Genomic DNA, 21,378 nt, shown 5'->3' with positions numbered 1-21,378 from the left:
CCGTTTGGTGTCACACCAACAAAATGGCGAAGCAACCATTCCCACATCAACACCGTATGAAAAAAATAGTCAAGAACAGAAGGAGATAACGTCCGTAGTAACCTACCACGTAGTGAAGGACATACACTATTTGATTTCCTATTATGCAGCTAATTTTTATTTGACAGTTATTGAAATATCTTGTGTGACATCATGCACAATAGTGTACTTTATTTGTTTTGAACTATTGTAGTGGCGTTCTGTACAAAAAGTGCACTTTAATTTAGTGTTGTTTTGATATGTCATCTTAGTTGTTACGCCTGTTCGGCATTGTGATGCCGGGTTCGATTCCCTCGAGGATGCGTCGAAAATTGAACACAGCAAAAGGTATGAACTAATGATTTATTTAACAAAAGGTGCTAGAGAACAAAAATACTGGAGCTAAGAAAAGGCAAACGAAAGACGCTAGCATGAAAGCTAGGATAAACAAATAGTAAACTAAACTGGCACATAGGCACACAAAGGGGAAAACAAAACATTTAGCATGAGAGCTAAGATTGAATAAAAGTGCGCAGCGTGAGAGCTCGCGAGAATTATACTGAAATTTGCATGTAAGCAAAAGCGCAAAGCAGACGTACCGTTGTGTATGAACACATTTGGATCCCAGACTGAACAACAAAAGATGCTGGCTTATATAAGGCAGGTGATTAGTGAGGACAGGTGTGCAGGGCCTTGAAAAACAGGTGAAACTAATAAGCTACCATGGTGACCGACTTAAACAGTAAATAATAGGATCAGACGGAGAGTGAAAATCAATATTGAACCACAAATAATATATGGAGGATCCAAAAAGCGGATCTCAACATTAGTGACATCATGCACAAAAGTGCACTAATAGCTTTTTTGAAATGTCTGACAATTTTGCACTTTCTGTTTTGGAAATGACATGAATGTTTCTGCCACTGCTTAATAACTGTTTAATAAATACAGTTTTGGTAAAATGACTTATTTGTGATTTCCCTCTCTGCATGAAAGTTTAAAATGAGCATATGTTATTGTAGTATGAACAAGAATGTTTAAATGTAGACACATAGAATCATCATACTGCTGTGATTATATGCATCAAGTGTTCATTCAAGGCCAAGGCAAAATATTGAGGTGTATATATTGTGTATCGTGAAATGGCCTAAAAACATCGACAAATTAATAAAAGCCCTTGTCTGGACTACAGACAGGCCAGTCTAGTACCCACACTTTTTTACTATGCAGCTACACTGTTGTAACACATGGCTTGGCATTGTCTCGCTGAAATAAGTAGGGGCGCCCATGATAATGTTGCTTGGACAGCAATATGTGGCTCTGAAACCTGTATGTACCTTTCAGCATTAATGGTGCCTTCACAGATGTGTAAGTTACCCATGTCTTGGGCACTGATGCACCTCCATGCAATCACAGATGCTGGCTTTTGAACTTTGCGCCGATAACAATTTGGATGGTTCTTTTCCTCTTTGGTCCAGAGGACACCGACGTCCACAGACGTCAACAAAGCTGACAGCGTTTCTGGGCGTTGTTAATAAATGGCTTTGGCTTTGCATAGTAGAGTTTGAACTTGCACTTACAGATGTAGCGATGAACTTTAGTTACTGACAGTGGTTTTCTGAAGTGTTCTTGAGCCCATGTTGAGATATCTTTTACATACTGTCTGTTTTGAAGCAGTACCGCCCGAGGGAACAAAGGTCCAAGCTTAGCCGCTTACAAGCAGTGATTTTTCCAGATTCCTCTGAAACTTTTGATGATATTACGGACCGTAGATAGTGAAATCCCTAAATTCCTTGCAATAGCTCACTGAGAAATGTTGTTCTTAAACTGTTCGACAATTTGCTAACTTATTTGTTCACAAAGCGGTGACTCTCGTCCCATCCTTGTTTGTAAATGACTAAGCATGACATGGAAGCTGCTTTTATACCCAATCATGGCACCCACCAGTTCAAAATTAGCCTATTGGCCTGTGGGATGTTCCAAATAAATGTTTGATGAGCATTCTTCCGCTTTCTCCTGCTTTTTTGCCAGTTTTTTTAGAACATGTTGCAGATATTAAATTCCAAATGTGCTAATATTTGCAAAAAATAACAGTTTTCCAGTTCGAATGTATCTTGTCTTTGCAGTCTTCAATTGAATAGAGGTTGAAAAGGATTAGCACATTATTTTATTCTGTTTTAATTTACGATTTACACAACATCCAAACTTCACTGCTTTTGGGGTTTGTATAAAATAACTCATAACACTCCATTTATATGTTGTGATCTGCATATTAAAGGGACTGTTTGCTACTTGCTTATGGGACCCATTACCTGCCTGCTTGGCATTCAGCATCAAGGGTTGGAATTGGGGGTTAAATCACCACAAAGGATTCCCAGGCGTGGCACCGCTGCTGCCCACTGCTCCTCTCACCTCCCAGGGGGTGAACAATGGATGAGTCAAATGCAGAGGACAAATTTTGCCTCACCTAGTGTGTGTGACAATCATTGGTACTTTAACTTTAACCCTCGGGGAGACCTTAAATGTTATGAACAATATAGGTCGAAGGACCGGAAATGGTTTCAGTCATTCAATTATTCAAAGTAAGTCATATATTTTATGTTTTACTTTTAATGCTAAATATCTACATTAACTGATATGAAGTTGTCTTTGTTTTTATGTTTTATGCCATTTTTTTTCAAAGAGAACACATTTTTTGCTATGGTAAAAGCATACACAATGCAACATTTTACCCCCAAAAATTCGAAAGTCAAATGTTTGATGTAAAGTCATTGGATTATAGCTTATCCTTCACAATCATTAAGATAGACCAAAACACGTCTTTTTTTCAAAAAGATTTTAAAGATTATAAAAAACGTTTGAAAGATGTGGCTAGTGGGAGTCACCGTTGTAGCATTCAAAATAACTTCAAAACCCTCCAACGTTTTATATACACACTGCAAGTACAGCATATATAAAATGGAAATAACAGGCATGTTCATAACAATATGTAATATTTTCAATATTTACCGTATTTTGATTGTTTTACTTAATGGGGGGGACTGGTTTCTTCAGCGCATTGATTTCAGTTTCAATGGCAGCTCACTTACAATCTCCAGCAACAAATGTGTCAAAGAAACAAAGACAACAAAAACATCTATTTTTGGTCAAATGAGGATTTACAACTTTATCTTTTTGAAGCTGAACATACAAACTAAAGTAATGCTTCTAGAAGCAAGCACGTAAGAAGGGTGAGATGTAGCAGATGGAAGCCGAGAGAGTGAGGTGAAAGTGACGGCTCTATACAATTGTGGAGCATGGAGCCAATGGCCTAGTGGTTATAGTGTCCGCTCTGAGATTATAGGTTGTGTGTTCCAAGTCATACCAAAGACTATAAAATGAGACCCATTACCTCTCTGCTTGGCACTCAGGATCAAGGGTTAGAATTGGGGGTTAAATCACCAAAAATGATTTCTGGGCGCGGCCACCGCTGCTGCTCACTGCACCCCTCACCTATAAGGGGGTGAAGAAGGGGATGGGTCGGATGCAAAGGACAAATTTCACCACACCTAGTGTGTGCGTGACAATCATTGGTACTTTAACTTAACAAGCTAAAAAACGTCCCCAGTCAGCGGGACCAAACACATAACTATCCACTGAGTGAGCCACACTTTAATTATTGATCATGATACACAGCGCACACTTGGCGTGTTATTACAACGACAGTCCATATGTTGTCGATCTTGCTGTGTACAAACAAAACATGGAATGTGGGCTAATACTTTATAGATAGTGTAATATAATTTTTTATGCGTTTCAGGCAGTACAGGTTATTCTTGTCCTATCACAGTGTTGTGCTTTACAAACCCAAACAAGTTTCTAGTTGACGTAGAACGGGGGTCTGCAACCCGCGGCTCTAGAGCCACATGCGGCTCTTGAGCGGGGCCCATGTGGCTCCATGGAGCTTTTTCAAAAAGGAAAGGAAATGAGGGAAAAAAAGGGGTGACATTTTTTTTTTGGTGTAATATGGTTTCGGTATGAGGACAAACACAACACCGACTGTCCTAATTGTTAGAAAGCCCACTGTTTAATAGGTTTGTGTTTGTGTCACTGATGAGAGTATTTGGCGAGTGCTGTTTTGTCCTACTAATTTCAACAGTCTTTGAACTCACGGTTGTGTGGCCTGTGACTCAACAGTTACACATAATCATTTTGATAGTAGGCTAATAAAGCCAATTAGCCACTTACATCACGTGTTGCCATCATTATAACACCTATACAGGTGCTGGTCATATTATTAGAATATCATGAAAAAGTTGATTTATTTCATTAATTCCATTTAAAAAGTCAAACTTGTAGAATGTATACATTTATTCCAAACAGACTGATACATTTCAAGTGTTTTTTGCCAAAAAGGAGATGATTATAGCTGACAACCAATGAAAACCCTAAATTCAACATCTCAGAAAATTAGAATATGGTGAAAAGGTCAGATATTGAAGACACCTGGTGCCACACTCTAATTAGCTAACTAACTCAAAACACCTGGAAAAGCCTTTAAATGGTCTCTCGTTTTGATTCTGTATGACACACAATCATTGGGAAGACTGCTGACTTGACAACTGTCCAAAAGATGACCATTGATACTTTAAAGAAGGAGGACAAGACACAAAAGGTCATTGCCAAAGAGGTTGGATGTTCCCAGAGCTCTGTGTCCAAGCACATTAATGGAGAGGCGAAGGGAAGACAAAGATGTGGTAGAAAAAAGTGTACAAGCAAGAGGGATAACCGCGCACTGGAGAGGATTGTCAAACAAAACCGATTCAAAAATGTGGGGGAGATCCACAAAGAGTGGATTGCAGCTGGAGTCAGTGCTTCAAGAACCACCACGCACCGACGTATGCAAGATATGGGCTTCAGCTTTCGCATTCCTTGTGTAAAGCCACTCTTGAATAAGAGACTACGTCAAAAGCGTCTCGCCTGGGCTCAAGACAAAAAGGACTGGACTGCTGCTGAGTGGTCCAAAGTTATGTTTTCAGATGAAAGTAAATTTTGTATCTCCTATGGAAATCAAGGCCCCAGAGTCTGGAGGAAGACAGGAGAGGCACAGAATCCACGTTGCCTGAAGTCCAGTGTCAAATTTCCACAATCGGTAATGGTCTGGGGTGCCATGTCATCTGCTGGTGTTGGTCCACTGTGTTTCCTGAGGTCTAGGGTCAATAGAGCAGTCTACCAGGAAGTTTTAGAACACTTTATGCTGCCTGCCGCGGACCAATTTTATGGAGGTGAAGATTTCATTTTCCAACATGACTTGGCACCTGCACACAGTGCCAAATCTACCAGTACCTGGTTTAAGGAACATGATATCCCTGTTCTTGATTGGCCTGCAAACTCACCTGACCTTAACCCCATAGAAAACCTATGGGGTATTGTGAAGCGAAAGATGCGAGATGCCAGACCCAACAATGCTGAAGAGCTGAAGGCAACTATTAAAGCAACCTGGGCTCTCATAACACCTGAGGAGTGCAACAGACTGGTCGACTCCATGCAAAGCCTTATTGCTGCAGCAATTCAGGCAAAAGGAGCTGCAACTAAGTATTGATTGCTCCATGTTCATACTTTTCAGTTGGCCCACATTTCTAAAAAATAATTTTTGGTACTAGTCGTAACTAATATTCTAATTTTCTGAGATACTGAATTTGGGATTTTCAGTAATTGTCAGTACTAATCATCAAAATTTAAAAAAATAAACATTTCAAATATATCACTATGTGTGTAATGAATTGATATAATATGTAAGTTTCACGTTCTGAATATAATTACTGAAATAAATCAACTTTTTCATGATATTCTAATAATATGAACAGCACCTGTATAAGACTTTTAAAGTCATTTTGATAGTAGGCTAATATAGCTAATTAGCCTCATATGTCATGTATTGCCATCATTATAAGACTTATATAAGTCGTTTAATTTATTGCAGCTTCATACCGATTACTTTTTTGTATTTGTGGTCAAATACGGCTCTTTCAGAATTTTGGTCTATCTTGTCGTAGTTAACTTTTACAGCAAATACTGTAGCGGCCTTTTTAGTTTACTAAATTGCAATTTTAAATTTCCCGGGAGTTTCGTCTTGAAAACGTTGTGTAATGATGACGTGTACGCAAGACGTCACAGGTTTTTATGCGCATACACACAGCCAAAAGTCGTCTGCTTTAACCGCATAATTACACAGTGTTTTGGAGATCTGTGTTGCTGAATCTTTTGCAATTTGTTCAATTAATATTGGAGAAGTCAAAGTAGAAAGATGGAGTTGGGAAGCTTTAGCCTTTAGCCACTCAAAAACACGGTGATTCCTTGTTTAAAATTCCTGGAGGTGAAACTTTACCATGGATCACAGCGTGGTCAAGCGAACATGAATCACGACGGAATGTCAACCAGCAGGTTTCGGTGAGAAAATTGTGGTTAAAAAGTTGCTTCTCACCAGAGAAAAAAAGAGCTGGTGCCGTCCATAGCTGCCGTCGACTTCCCTGAGACATTGGCGTCAAGACACCCGTAAACTCACTAAAACACTAGCAACACAATAGAAAGATAAGAGATTTCCCAGAATTATCCTAGTAAATGTGTGTAAAAACATGAGAATCCGTCCCAATGCAATCGCGTTTTTTTTTCTTTTTTCTAGTCCATCGCTATCAATATCCTCAAACACGAATCTTTCATCCTCGCTCAAATTAATGGGGGAATTGTCATTTTCTCGGGCCGAATAGCACTTTTTGTTGGAGGCTCCCATTAAAATCAATGTGAATATGTGAGGAGCCCCCACACTTGTGACGTCATCGTCTGCGACTTCTGGCAGAGGCAGGGCTTTTGTCTTAGCACCGAATGTTGTGAACTTTATCGTGGATGTTCTCTACTAAATCCTTTCAGCAAAAATAAGGCAATATCTCGAAATGATCAAGTATGACACATAGAATGTACCTGCTATCCCCGTTTAAATAAGAAAATCTCATTTAAGGCCAAATTGAATCTTCAAAACAACAGTCTTAATTGAAACACTAATTCCATAACCAATTGAAGAAGCAAAGTGACTCTTTGCTATGAGTACGGGTGTGCTGATTCGCAAAAAACATGCATGTGGTATGTGCTTGCATGTAAAATGTTTGATACTATGTCCATTACATTCCTGCAGTGTGTTTACTTGTGCAAAAATGGACAGCCAGTTAACATCTAAATGTCATTCAATAAACACACAAGGTTGGTCTTTTCTTCGATTATAGTACAATCATTTTCAAAATGTAAATATGATAGGCTATAGGCTACAAGCAGCTAGCACAACAAATTAAGGCCCGGGGGCAGCCTGCGGCTCATTGAGCTTTTCAATCTGGAACAAAGACGAAAAGAACCATCCGGATTGTTATAGGCGCAAAGTTCAAAAGGCACCATCTGTTATGGTATGGGGGTGTATTATTGCCCAAGGCATGGGTAACTAACACTTCTATGAAGGCACCATTAATGCTGAAAGGTCCATAAAAGTTTGGAGCAACATATGTTGTCATCCAAGCAACGTTATCATGGATGCCCCTGCTTATTTCAGCAAGACAATGCCAAGCCACGTGTTATAACAGCGTGGCTTCGCAGTAAAAGAGTGCGGGTACTTTCCTGACTCGCCTGCAGTCCAGACATGTCTCCCATCGAACATGTGTGGCACATTCTGAAGCGTAAATACGACAGCAGAAACCCCGGACTGTTGAATGACTGACGCTCTACATAAAACAAGAATGGGAAATAATTCCACTTTCAAAGCTTCAACAATTCCCAAACGTTTATTGAGTGTTGTTAAAAGAAAAGGTGATGTAACACAGTGGTGAACATGCTCTTTCCCAACTACTTTGGCACGTGTTGCACCCATGAATTTGTAAGTTAATTATTATTTACAAAAAAAAAAAAGTTTATGAGTTTGAACATCCAATATCTTGTTTTTATAGTGGATTCAATTGAATATGGGTTGAAAAGGTTTTGCAAATCATTGTATTCCGTTTATATTTACATCAAACACAATTTCCCAACTCATATGGAAACGGGGTTTGTATAAATGTATATACATATATATATATATATATATATATATATATATGTATATATATATACATATATATATATATATATATATATATATATATATATATATATATATATATATATATATATATGTATATATATATATATATATATATATATATATACATATATATATATATATATATATACATATATATATATATATATATGTATATATATATATATATATATATATATATATATATATATACATATATATATATATATATATATATATATACATATATATATATATATATATATATATATATATATATATATATATATATATATATATAATATACACACACACAGCCCGCCCCCCGGCCAAATTGTTTTAACCCAATGCGGCCCCCGAGTCAAAAAGTTTGGGGACCCCTGCTGTACACATTGTATCTTATATCAAAGCAATAATAATCAATGCTGTAAACTTTTGCAATTAGCTGTGGTGATAAATAATTTATAAATGTTTTCCCAGTTAAACTTTTTGTCCTTTTCTGCTGCAGAATAACTTGACCACAAAGGCCCAACAGCGCAGCCTAAACCAGGCTGGACCGTTACACAAAAGCAAGTCTGCCACGGTCTCCAATGGACGGATTTTGGAGTCCGACATGTACAACAACCATTATCATCATCATCAGGCATCAGACCAGGAGAACACACCTAATGTGTTTTATACACAAGGGAAGCGGAAGAAGAAACACCTGAGCAAGAGAAGCACTAAGGTGAGTGTCTTATAACATCATGCCAGCTGATTTATTCGACTGGATGTTAGAATTTTTGGCCTGGTGTCAGTTTAAAATAACACATGATTCAATAAAGACAATATAATTGTTAATCAATAGTTTGAAACTGAGACAATAGTGGAGGTCTACTGGCAACAAAATTGTAAGTATTAAACATTCTACCAGTTTAGTTTGTATGTTATTTTTTTAATAAACATCAAATTCATTCTTTTTTCAACTCCAAATCTGATCATTCACATGGTGAATTATTCAAAATATGTATTTGTTTTATTTCAGGGAACTTTGTTTTATTTTTGCACAAGGTTCCTATGCTGAAGACTTTAATAACTCATTTTCGTAACAGGAGTGAGTTTTTAGAATATACCGTATTTTTCGGACTATAAATGGCAGTTTTTTTCATAAATTGGGCGGTTGTGAGACTTATATTCAGGAGCGATGTATGTGTGAAATTATTAACACATTACCGTAAAATATCAAATAATATTATTTATCTCATTCACGTAAGAGACTAGACGTGTAAGATTCCATCGGATTTAGCAATTAGGAGTGACAGATTGTTTGGTAAACCTATAGCATGTTCTATATGTTATAGTTATTTGAATGACTCTTTCCATATGTTACGTTAACATACCAGGCACTTTCACTATTCTTTAGTTATTTTAAATTGTCTTTCAAATGTCTATTCTTGTTGTTGAGTTTTATCAAATACATTCCCCCCAAAAATGCGACTTATACTCCAGTGCGACTTATACATGTTTTTTTCCTTCTTTATTATGCATTTTCGGCAGGTGCGACTTTTACTCCGGAGCGACTTATACTCCGAAAAATGCGGTAATGATGAATACAGTAATACTCCATTGATCGCTGTTAATTGGTTGAGGGCCTACATTACTGTGGTACATTAATTTCTGCAAAGTAGGAGTTATTAATATTAAATCACATATTTCATAGTAAGAACATAACATTTTGACTTTCTAAATACGGATGTTAACATTATTAGTAATCCCAAGACCAGAAGTCTTTATCAGGGTGCCACTGATGCACTGAAAAAGAGTTGTGAAGATTTTTTAAAATATCTATATGCCTTTTCCTGTACTTTTCCCTTAAGTGTAAGCATCTTTAAATACACAGTAACATGTATCCAACACAACTATAGTGCAGTTTAGAAATGGCAGTGACATTGCCACACTACTCCCTGTACCTTGCAGCTTTAAAATAAATACATAAATATATATTTATATTATTTCATACATGTAACCATTTAAGTACATCTAGCGATTAGCATGCTACTTGCCAGCCAGGTACTAGTTGTGCGAAATCGTAATTTTTAAATATCTTAATATTGCACAATAACAAGATATTTTGGAACTAAATAATTTAAAACACAATTATATACTGGATATCTAAGTAGGGGGTCCCTGCTCCATCTATCCTTAAATTTGGGGGTTCTTGGCTTGGAAAATGTTGACGTATAGGAATTAAAAAATAACACTCACATTCCCTTTAATATGATATAGTAATGCTGCTGGCTGAGGCTGAGCCAATCAGTGGCCAAGATACTGAACTTATTTTGGTTTTGTCTCATTAAGTGGCCAATACTACTGTAGTATTTTTGTTTAGCCATTGATATTATTCAGTCATTTTTATGCTTTGAAAATGAAGCTGGATATTGACAAGAACTTCATGATATGATACTTCTTGTGATACTTGAGTCACAGCATGATACAAGGTTGTGATATTCTGCATTGATCACTGGTTAATTTAAATGTAGTTAAATTACATGTATGTATCTACAGTAGATAACAGTAATAACTCATTGGACAAACAGAGTTGAGAAACAATGTAAGATATCAAGGATCTGGACAAATATAAGAATTCAATGAACATCTACAATAACAACAACAATAATGGAGTCTGATGAAAAATAACCAATAACATTCGGCTACAAAATTACACCGCTCTAAGGAATTACCAAACAAGAATATCTTTACTCAGGTGCACATTCATCTACACTAATAGACATGCATAGGGCAACACAAATGATTGGTGAACAGGAATGTATGGAACTGAAAACCCTCAGCAGCATTGACCACAATAGTCCTAAATTATCATGACCGTAGTCCGGAACATGTTTTGTTTAGTTATGTTCTGTTAGTTTTGGAGTCCGTTAGTTCCTGTTTTGTGCACTTTGTTTTTTTTTTTTGGTTCCCGTGTGTACTAATTGGTTTTACCTGCCTCTGATTAGTGCTCTGCACGTTCACCTGCTGTTGAGCACTAATCAGAGAGCTATTTATTCACGTTGCTCACCACAGTCGGTGTGGCTTCATTGTTTGCTATTCGCAACGGTTACGTTTTCATGTTCCTGATCCTTGCTCCTGTGTTTCCTTAGCTTCCCGTGCGATCAGCACGTTTTTCTTTTGTTTGTTCTGTCTTTTTGGTACATTTATGATTTATGAGAAATAAATAATGTCCTATCTCAGCTACAATCGGGCGGAAGGCAGGGTACACCCTGGACAAGTCGCCACCTCATCGCAGGGCCAACACAGATAGACAGACAACATTCACACACTAGGGCCAATTTAGTGTTGCCAATCAACCTATCCCCAGGTGCATGTCTTTGGAGGTGGGAGGAAGCCGGAGTACCCGGAGGGAACCCACGCATTCACGGGGAGAACATGCAAACTCCACACAGAAAGATCCCGAGCCTGGATTTGAACCCAGGACTGCAGGACCTTCGTATTGTGAGGCAGACGCACTAACCCCTCTGCCACCGTGAAGCTGAGATAGGCGCCAGCGCCCCCCGCGACCCCGAAAGGGAATAAGCGGTAGAAAATGGATGGATGGATGGATAAATAATGTCCTTCCTCATGCTGTTGTCCGGAGCCGTCAGTTCTGCATTCCGGTAGAACAAACCCCAACCGACCTCGCCCACATGTGACAGAAATCAGAAAAGGATACAGATCCAGATACAAATGTTTTCTTTAACACAAGGAATAAACGTTTTTATTATACAGACGAACAATTTAACGGGAACATTCAAAATCGACAACAAACCGTCTGTTATTCATTTAAACAGCTAAAGTTTGTATGCAAACTACAACAACGTGAAGCATTTTTGAAAAAATTCAACGAAACCTTCAAAGTTATCGCTATCTCAGAAACAGGGATGGATGTTAAAAAGGAATGGATTTTGACCTGGAAGGATATGAACTAAATTATACCAACATAATCAACAACAACGCAGGGGAAGTAGCTTAGTACGTGATGAATAACTTAAACTACAAAGTGGTAAAAAATATGTCATTAGCTATTGAGAATATCTTATAATGTATAACCATTGAAATATGTCATGAAAAAAAGCAAAAACGTACTGATCATTGGTATGTATAGATCACCAAAGTCAAACACTGATATGTTAGAGAACTGGATTAAGGCAACTTTTACTGAAATCAGTCAAAACAATACTTTTTTATGCAGAGACTTCAACATTGACTTCTTGAATCCAAAGAAACACAATTCCATAGATTACTTTATTGACACACGGTTTAGCTCGGTTGGTAGAGTGGCCGTGCCAGCAACTTGAGGGTTGCAGGTTCGTTTTCCGCTTCTGCCATCCTAGTCACTGCCATTGTGTCCTTGGGCAAGACACTTTACCCACCTGCTCCCAGTGCCACCCACACCGGTTTGAATGTAACTTAGATATTGGGTTTCACTATGTAAAGCGCTTTGAGTCACTAGAGAAAAAGCGCTATATAAATATAATTCACTTCACTATAGCCTGAGTTTATATCCTAAAATCACAAGGCCAAGCTGAATCTCAGGACACAGTGCCACACTTATTGATAACATTTTTACTAATGACTTTGATATTAATACCACTGGTAGTATGCTAATATCCCACATCAGTGATCATCTGCCAGTTTCCATAATCTATGATGGAAACTACAAGAAGAGGAACATTGATGACAAAAATACATTTCATAGAACATGTACAGAACAAAGTATGACAGCTTTCAAGAATGATCTGTGAGATTAAAGTTGGGACAATGTATACAGTGAAAATGATGTATATGAAGCATTTGTATTTTTTAATATATTTGAGATGCTTTATGACAAACACTGTCCATTGAAACAACTTAATAAGAGGCAAAAAAAAATAATCAACAATGGATGACAACAGGACTGAAAAATGCTTGCAAAGAGAATAATACATTATATAGAACATTTATAATGCAAAGATCTACAGAGGCAAAAAAAAGTATAAAATCTATAAGAAAAAGCTAACTGGCATACTTCAAATATGGAAGAAAGACTATTACAGTCAATTATTGAACTGGAACAAAAACAATATGAAAGCAACATGGGGCATCATTAATAGCATGATTAAAAATGGTGCAAAAAAGGATTATCCTAAACACTTCTCAGATGGAAACGTAAACAATGACAATAGAAACAAAGTAGTTAAAAGCTTCAACCATTACTTTGTGAACATTAGACCAAATCTAGAGGAAACAATTCCAAATCCCGAGTCAGCTGAGGACTTGAATGACACTATCGACCGAGATGATATCCTAGACCAGGGGTGTCAAAGTAATTTTAGCTCAGGGGCCTCATGGAGGAAAATCTATTACCAAGGAAACTAGAATGGTAAAACCATGGCATGATAATTTCAAAATATAGACAACTACAGGTTGTTTTCTTAGTTTTACTTTGGCCATAAATAAAACAAGCTTATTATGAAAACGTATAAATCACAAATAATCTTCTGGACAAAACACTTGTTTTTTTGAAAATTCTAAGGAAATTGGTGCAATTTCAATAACACAATGAACTTGGACTTTGTTTCAATGTTGTAACGATACAGCGGGAGAAGGAGACGGCAGGGAGACAGTGACCTCGTTAGCTGAGAGCGCGTTTATTAACACAAGAGAATGTAAGTACTTAATCCTAATGAATGAAGTGTGACTGTGTGGAAAGTATATGTGGGTTGTTAGAAGAGGGTGTTGAAGGTGCGTGTTGGAATCAAGGCGGAAGTCCAAATAGGGGAAGGCAGGCTTGGAAGTCCAAAGACAGGCGAAAAGTCAAGGACTGGAGCGAAGCGTCGTAGTCAGTAGGCAAGCGTGAGGTCGAGATCCAGAGAGGCAAGAGGAAGTCCAGAGGGCATCCGGGAAGACGAGACACATAGCTCGACAACGAGGAAGGACGACGGGAAGCTGGATAATGAGACAACACGGAACACAATGACCACGACGGGGAGGGAACACAGAGAGAGAATATGCACATGAGAGAAGGCTGGAGACGCAATGGGCTTACTGTATGAGTACAAGTAACTATGTTCTGGCACTGGATCTTAGGACGCACTGGCTTATGAAGGCATGGGCAGGTGTGTTGATTGCTAATTCTTTGCAACCGCGCAAAGGCAGGGTGATAACAGAATGAGAGGCGGCAGGAGTGTAAAACCATAACATTACCATGGGGGCTGGAATGGTAAAATCATGGCATGATAACTTCAAAATAAAGGCAACTCCAGGTTGTTTTCTGAGTTTTACTTTGGCCAAAAATGGAACAATCACTTAGAAATAATCCTCTGAACAAAACACTTTGTTTGCTGAAAATTCTGAGGAAATTTAAATAAAAAAACGCAATGAGATTAGAATTCGTCTCACTGTATCTACAAACCCAGGATTAAACTTTAGGTCACAGTCTTTCTGGAATTGAACAAAATACACAACATGTAAACTATTTTCAGTATTAAATATCTCCTTTGTCATGTCCACGTATCAATGCAGAGCTAACGCAACAAACCATAAGAAACAGAGGTAAAAACTGTTCAAAAGGGTTAAGTTCAATTTCGTCATCTTTTACAGATACATTTTAGGACAACAGGGTAGGGCTGGGCGATATGGCCTTTTTTTAATATCTCGATATTTTTAGACCATATCGCGGTACACGATATACATCTCGATATTTTGCCTTAGCCTTGAATTAACACGTGACACATATAATCACAGCAGTATGATGATTGTGTGTGTCTACATTTAAAACATATTCTTCATACTGCATTACTATATACTCATTTTGAACTTTCATGCAGAAAAGGAAATCACAACTAATTCAATTGACCAAACTGTATTTATTAAACAGTTATTAGCGGGTTACTTTTCAAATGATGACTTGACACATTAAAGTTGTCTATTCGACATCTTCACGCTTGAAGCCGTACCACTGCCAGACGATGGACCTCCTGCTGTTTTTTTGGTATTTAATTCTTCCTTCATTTGTTACCAGATTCGCACCTTGTTTCTCTCGTATTACAACTCGCTAGCATCTCAGCTAACGTTACCCATGCTGCTACCTCTCTGTTCAGGGAGGGCGTGTGACATTGCACGCGTGACATACATAATTGCAAAAGATTCAGCAACACAGATCTCCAAAAAACTGTGTAATTATGCCGTTAAAGCAGACGACTTTTAGCTGTGTGTGTGCGTAGCGCTCATACTTCCTAAAAACGCGTGACGTCCTGCATACACGTCATCATTACACGACGTTTCCAAGACGAAACTCCCGGGAAATTTAAAATTGTAGTTTAGTAAACTAAACAGCCGTATTGGCATGTGTTGCAATGTTAATATTTCATCATTGATATATAAACTATCAGACTGCGTGGTGGGTAGTAGTGGCTTTCAGTAGGCCTTTAAGTTTCACGTGGGTCGAGGAGGAGGAACCATAGTCACCCTTTACTGTGTACCTCTTGCTTGACCCGGGTATAAAACCTCTGCTTTACTAACATAATTGCTATTGTTACATCCAGTGGACACATTTAAAAAAGCAGTTTCTTCCGTTAAAAAAAAAAGCGGCTCATTTTAATACTTGGGAAACTCCTCACGTGGGCTGGATAAAACCTGTTTGCGGGCCAAAGGTTTGACACCCCTGTCCTACACTCTTGGCATTATGTGATGTTAAGGCATTTTAAACGTTTAATAGCAACATGCTTCCTCCAACACAAAGTTTTTTAACTTTGACTACACAATATCCTTCTGTCTGCTACTTTGACTTATCTATTTAGCATCCAGCTACTGACTGCCGTTAGCAGGAACTTGAACTAAATGACAAGTCTCGGTCAATACGCCTGAAAAATGTTAGGTTTTACTCTCCTCACTCTGCTTGAAGACATGTTGTCCCCTTTTTGTAGGTCAGAGGAGCGACACTATGTGCTGACACAGCAGTATATCTGAGCTGTTTTGCTGCTCTTTTTCAGAGAGATGCTGTGATGGTTCTTTACTGACTGAAAGTCAAAATCTGCTTTAAGTAGTCGACTTCCAAACTGATGCTTCCTGACAATGTTCACAGTCAATTTGTGAGAAATTAGGTATGTGCACTTCAAGCTAAGTGTCGGCCACTTAGAGTCTGGACTGCTCTCAGCTGTCAGTCAAACGCTATGCAGCAGACCAGAGGCTTTAACAAAGCTTTTATCTTAGCTGTCTGTAGATGCTGTCAAGTCCCATTTCCAAAGACAATCTGTTGTTTTTTATATGAAAATTATGCTAAATGATGAATCATGGATTTATATTTATTTCCCTGGTTTTATTTTAAAGGGGAACTGCATTTTATTTTTTGAATTTTGCATATAATTCATAATCCTTATGAGAGAAAAAAACTATATTGCCAAAAGTATTTGGCCACTTGCCTTGACTCTCACATGAACTTGAAGTGCCCTCCCATTCCTAACCCATTGGGTTCAATATGATGTCGTTTTGTAGCCCTCACAGCTTTAACTCTTCTAGGAAGGCTGTCCACAAGGTTGCGCAATGAGTTTATAGGATTTTTACACCATTCTTCCAAAAGCGCATTGTTGAGGTCACACACTGATGTTGGCCGAGAAGGCCTGGCTCTCAGTCTCAGTTCTAATTCATCCCAAAGATGTTCTATTGGGTTCAGGTCAGGGCTGTGTGCAGGCCAGTCAAGTTCATCCACACCAGACTCTGTCATCCATGTCTTTATGGACCTTGCTTTATGCACTGGTGGACAGTCATGTTGGAAGAGGAAGGGGCCTGCTCCAAACTGTTCCAACAAGGTTGGGAGCATGCAATTGTCCAAAATATTTTGGTATTCTGGAGCATTCAAAGTTATTTTCACTGGAACTAAGGGGCCAAGCCCAACTACTGAAAAACAACCCCACACCATAATTCCTCCTCCACCAATGTTTTACACTCGGCACAATGCAGTCCCAAATGTACCGTTCCCCTGGCAACCTCCAAACCCATCAGATTGCCAGATAGAAAAGAGTGATTCATCACGCCAGAGAACGCATCTCCACTGCTCTAGAGTCCAGTGGCGACGTTTCTTTATACCACTGCATCTGATGCTTTGCATTGGACTTAGTAATGTATGTCTTAGATTCAGCTGCTCGGCCATGCAAACCCATTCCATGAAGTTCTCTGCGTACTGTACATGGGCTAATTGTAAGGTCACATGAAGTTTAGAGCTCTGTAGCAACTGACTGTGCAAAATATCTTTTTGCACTTTGCGCATTAGCATCTGCTGACCCCTCTATGTCAGTTTATGTGGGCTACCACTTCCAGGCTGAGTTGCTGTTGCTCCCAAACTCTTCCATTTTCTTATAATAAAGCCGACAGTTTAGTGGGGACCCTTAGGGAGACTTTAGGGTTTGTTCGTTCACTTTTGTCTAAAAGCGCCAAGTTTGGCACAGGTGTAGCTCAGGGCATACTTAAATGATTTGGCTAGGGCGCCCGCGCTGGTGACCTTTGGGGTCACCACAGCGGCTGATCCAACATGGCCACCACCTGAAAACGCTTTTGCCTCTACATTTGAACCAGATGAGCTACAAATTCAAACTTGGTGTCTATAGAAATATGATGGAAAAATCATCCTTATGATTGGGCGTGTCTGGACACCTAATTAACATATTTCCAAGATGGCGGCTATGTAAAAATTATTTGTACCTTAACTTTTGGAAAACTATTTTAGTTTTTTTGAGCATCTGAAACACACTGGAATGATCAGATTTATGATCATTTATTTATTAGAGCCCTTGAAATTCCATATTACAATGTAGCCAATATATACCAAAATCTATTGCACATACATTTCAACACTGATAGAATGTAAAGCTACAGATATATTTCATTGTAACATTAGTAAAAGTAAAGAAAGTCAATGTTCTTTCTCTACTTTTATGTTTCTGTTTCTGTTGGAACCTAAACCTAAAAGTAGAGAAAGTCAGTGTCTCCCCACCCTCTGTAATATAGGTTTCTGTTGAGGACTTGAATGACACTATCGACCGAGATGATTTTCTGATGGATCATGGTCTGCCCGCAGCCTGAATCCACCATCGCCTGGTATGTTCTCCCTTGTATCGTTACCTTGATACCGTATGTCTCACCCGGGTCAAAGAAGAGCACTGAAGGGCCAGCCACCTCGGCCACTCGCCCGCTTCCACCTGCCGAGGTCCCTGACGCGCGTGACCGGGCCGCCCACGCTTCCAGCACGCCTGCCCAAGCGTTTGAAGGGCCGTCTGCGCGGGAGATGTTCTGGGGACAGCAGTCGAGACCTGCGGGATAAGAGCAGAAGGGGAGTATCGCAGGTTACGGTGGGGAATGTGCAGTGTCCTCTCCTTTTACTGTTGCGCGCTCAGCCCTTGCGTCATTGGTGCGGGTTGCGCATCGCGGTGGACAGCCAGGTGGTCCTCAGCGAGGGTCACCGCAGCTGCCAGGTCACAAGGCCGGTGGTACCGGACACAGTCGGCAGTCTTCTTGGGGATCGCCTCCAGAAACTGCTCCCATGACCTGGTCCAGCAGTCGGCCATCTTCTTCTCCTGGCTTCAGCTTGCGCGTTGCTGCCTCTTGAAGCCGCTGGCCAAAGGCGAATGGTCAGTCCTCCTTTCCCAGACGCATGGACCGGAACCGGCATCGGTACTCTTCGGCGTTGCCTCCCGTCCGGTCCCACATCGCCCTCCTCAGGTCCGTGAAGCGCACCCTGGATGCTGCCGGCAGGCTGAGCGCTGCACGCGGCGCCTACCCCGTCAGGAGCGGCAAGAGCCGCACGCCCCACTCTTCCTCCGGCCACGCACACGCTTTTGGCGTGGCCGAAAAAATGTCCAAAAATGAACAGGGATCTTCTCTTTCTCCCATGCGGTGCATGTCGACGGCCGCTGGCTCTGGCCGTGCCCCGCCCATCCTGTTCGCCAACACCCGCAGTACCTGGCACTGTTGGCGAATGTTCGCTGCCACCTTGGTGAGCACACTTGCGAGATCCATCCAGGGGTCGTGTTCCCCCGTCTCCAGTGGTCCGGCCAAGTTGGGTGCCTCATCAGGGTTCCTCGGACCACCAAACATGTTGACAGGAACTTGTCTCAGGTTTTACAACACTGTTTTATTTTTCAATAAATGTTCTTTTTATGCTTTCCAGCAATTGTTTCTGTCGTCTCTAGTGTGTGCTCCAACTCCAACAACTTGTCCTTCCCGACTGCTGCTTTTTAACAGAGTCACAGGGTATTAGATAAACACTTTCAGCTGTGTCATCCACTCACCTGTTGCCAACCTCGAACCTGGTCCTGCCACACCCTGCTTCGCTGCAAGCGCGCAGGCCACGCCCACCACATTAACATTACTCATAATTTAAATGTGAGCTCTAAATCTCTCGCCAAGTGTAAAGGTTAAGTTAATCTTTAAGTACCAATGATTGTCACACACACTAGATGTAGTGAAATGTGTCCTCTGCATTCGACCCATCCCCTTGATCACCCCCTGGGAGGTGAGGGGAGCAGTGGGCAGCAGCGGTGCCGCGCCCGGGAATCATTTATGGTGATTTAGCCCCCAATTTCCAACCCTTAATGCTGAGTGCCAAGCAGGGAGGTAATGGGTCCCATTTTTATATAGTCTTTGGTATGACTAGGCCGGGGTTTGAAGATGATGTCAATATTCCACCAATTTGATGCCTCTCAGCCGCAAAGCCACGCCCATATCTCTGCCTCTCAGTGCAGACTCTTACATCTATGTCTTGCTGCGGACCATGCCTAATGGCAAATAATGCTAATAAAGTTGCATATTTTTAAAATGTTAACTCCAACCGTGTGATTGGGCATGGTGTGTTGAGACACAAACACATCATCACTGCACTTTCACATTTTACCATGAATGGAATTGCTTCCAATTATACCTGGGGGGTGCAATCCATTTTAATACACCTGTTTCTGTTTGTATATGTCTTTCATCATTTTCGCTGCGCTCTTACTTCATGATTGTGTCACATATGAACATTACTTTGCTGTAACTGGTCACTGTCATAACAGTTTGCTGCAAGCAGTAGCGAGCTGACAGAATCACTTTGGATCGGTTCTAAAGAATGTCTTAATTGTGAGTAAAATGGTAAAAGCACAAAATCAGTGAGTATGAATTAAAAACATCTTTCGTTCATCTTACTTCCTTTTAAAAATCACGCTTCTCTGACGGCAGTGCTGTGTTGTGCTGCTAGGAGCAGGAAGATGGAAAAGAAGCATTTGCCGGATCTGAACATTTGACCAAATGATGACTTCGCACTCAGTATTATCATGTTTTTACCATTTAGCTCACAATTTAGACATTATTTAGAAACAATTCAAAGCAAGCGTGTCAGCTGGCTGCTGGTTGCAGTAAACTTAAATACTTTATACTTATATACACCTACTCAGTGGCCTTGTGGTTAACGTGTCCGCCCTGAGATCGGTAGGTTATGAGTTCAAACCCCGGCCGAGTCATACCAAAGACTACAAAAATGGGACCCATTACCTCCCTGCTTGGCACTCATCATCAAGGGTTGGAATTGGGGGTTGAATCACCAAAATAATTCCCAAGCGCAGCCACTGCTGCTGCTCACTGCTCCCCTCACCTCCCAGAGGGCGAACAAGGGGATGGGTCAAATGCAGAGGACACATTTCATCACACCTAGTGTGTGTGTGACAATCATCGGTACTTCAACTTTAACTTAACTTATATGACAGTGACCACATTGTTTAAATCAAAGTAATGTTCATACGTGACACAATCATGAAGTAAGAGTGCAGAGAAATGATGAAAGAAAGATAAACCAGAAACATGTGTATTACAACAGACTGCGCCGCCCGGGTGTAATTACAAGCAATTCTATTAATTGTCAAACGCGGAGGTGCCGTGTCAACATGTTTTAGTGTCTTATTATCTCCACACACCATGCACACTCACGTTTCGAGCTAATATCTAAAAAAAATATGCAACTTTATTGGCATTATTTGTCATTAAGCATCTGTCATGTTTCCTTCTTCCACAGTCAGATAGGTGTAGGAGTGTCTCCACTGACAGGCAGATACGTGGGTGCGGCTTTGGGGCTGAGAGGCCTCGGATTGGTTAAAAATTGACATCATATAAATATTCATCTTTACACTTCACGAGAGATTTAGCGCTCACATTTAGATTTAGGTTTAGATTTACGATTTTGTTCAGATTTAACATTTAGATTTAAGAATTATATATAACATTAAGGT

General features: G+C 39.8%; 1 protein-coding gene across 1 annotated transcript in view; it reads left to right on the top strand.

Annotated features, from left to right (window-relative positions):
• LOC133550448 (autism susceptibility gene 2 protein homolog) overlaps nucleotides 1-21,378 on the top strand; it is a 644,977-nt gene that overhangs the window by 152,457 nt on the left and 471,142 nt on the right. Inside the window, exon 3 of the mRNA XM_061896430.1 lies at nucleotides 8,622-8,840. Within this exon, the coding sequence (XP_061752414.1) occupies nucleotides 8,622-8,840 (219 nt within the window). The remainder of the gene's footprint in view (nucleotides 1-8,621; nucleotides 8,841-21,378) is intronic.

This window comes from Nerophis ophidion, linkage group LG04 (genome assembly GCF_033978795.1).
Source record: "Nerophis ophidion isolate RoL-2023_Sa linkage group LG04, RoL_Noph_v1.0, whole genome shotgun sequence".
NCBI lineage: Eukaryota > Metazoa > Chordata > Actinopteri > Syngnathiformes > Syngnathidae > Nerophis > Nerophis ophidion.
Note: the sequence above shows the minus strand (reverse complement) of the source record. Positions and strands in the feature narration are given on the sequence as shown.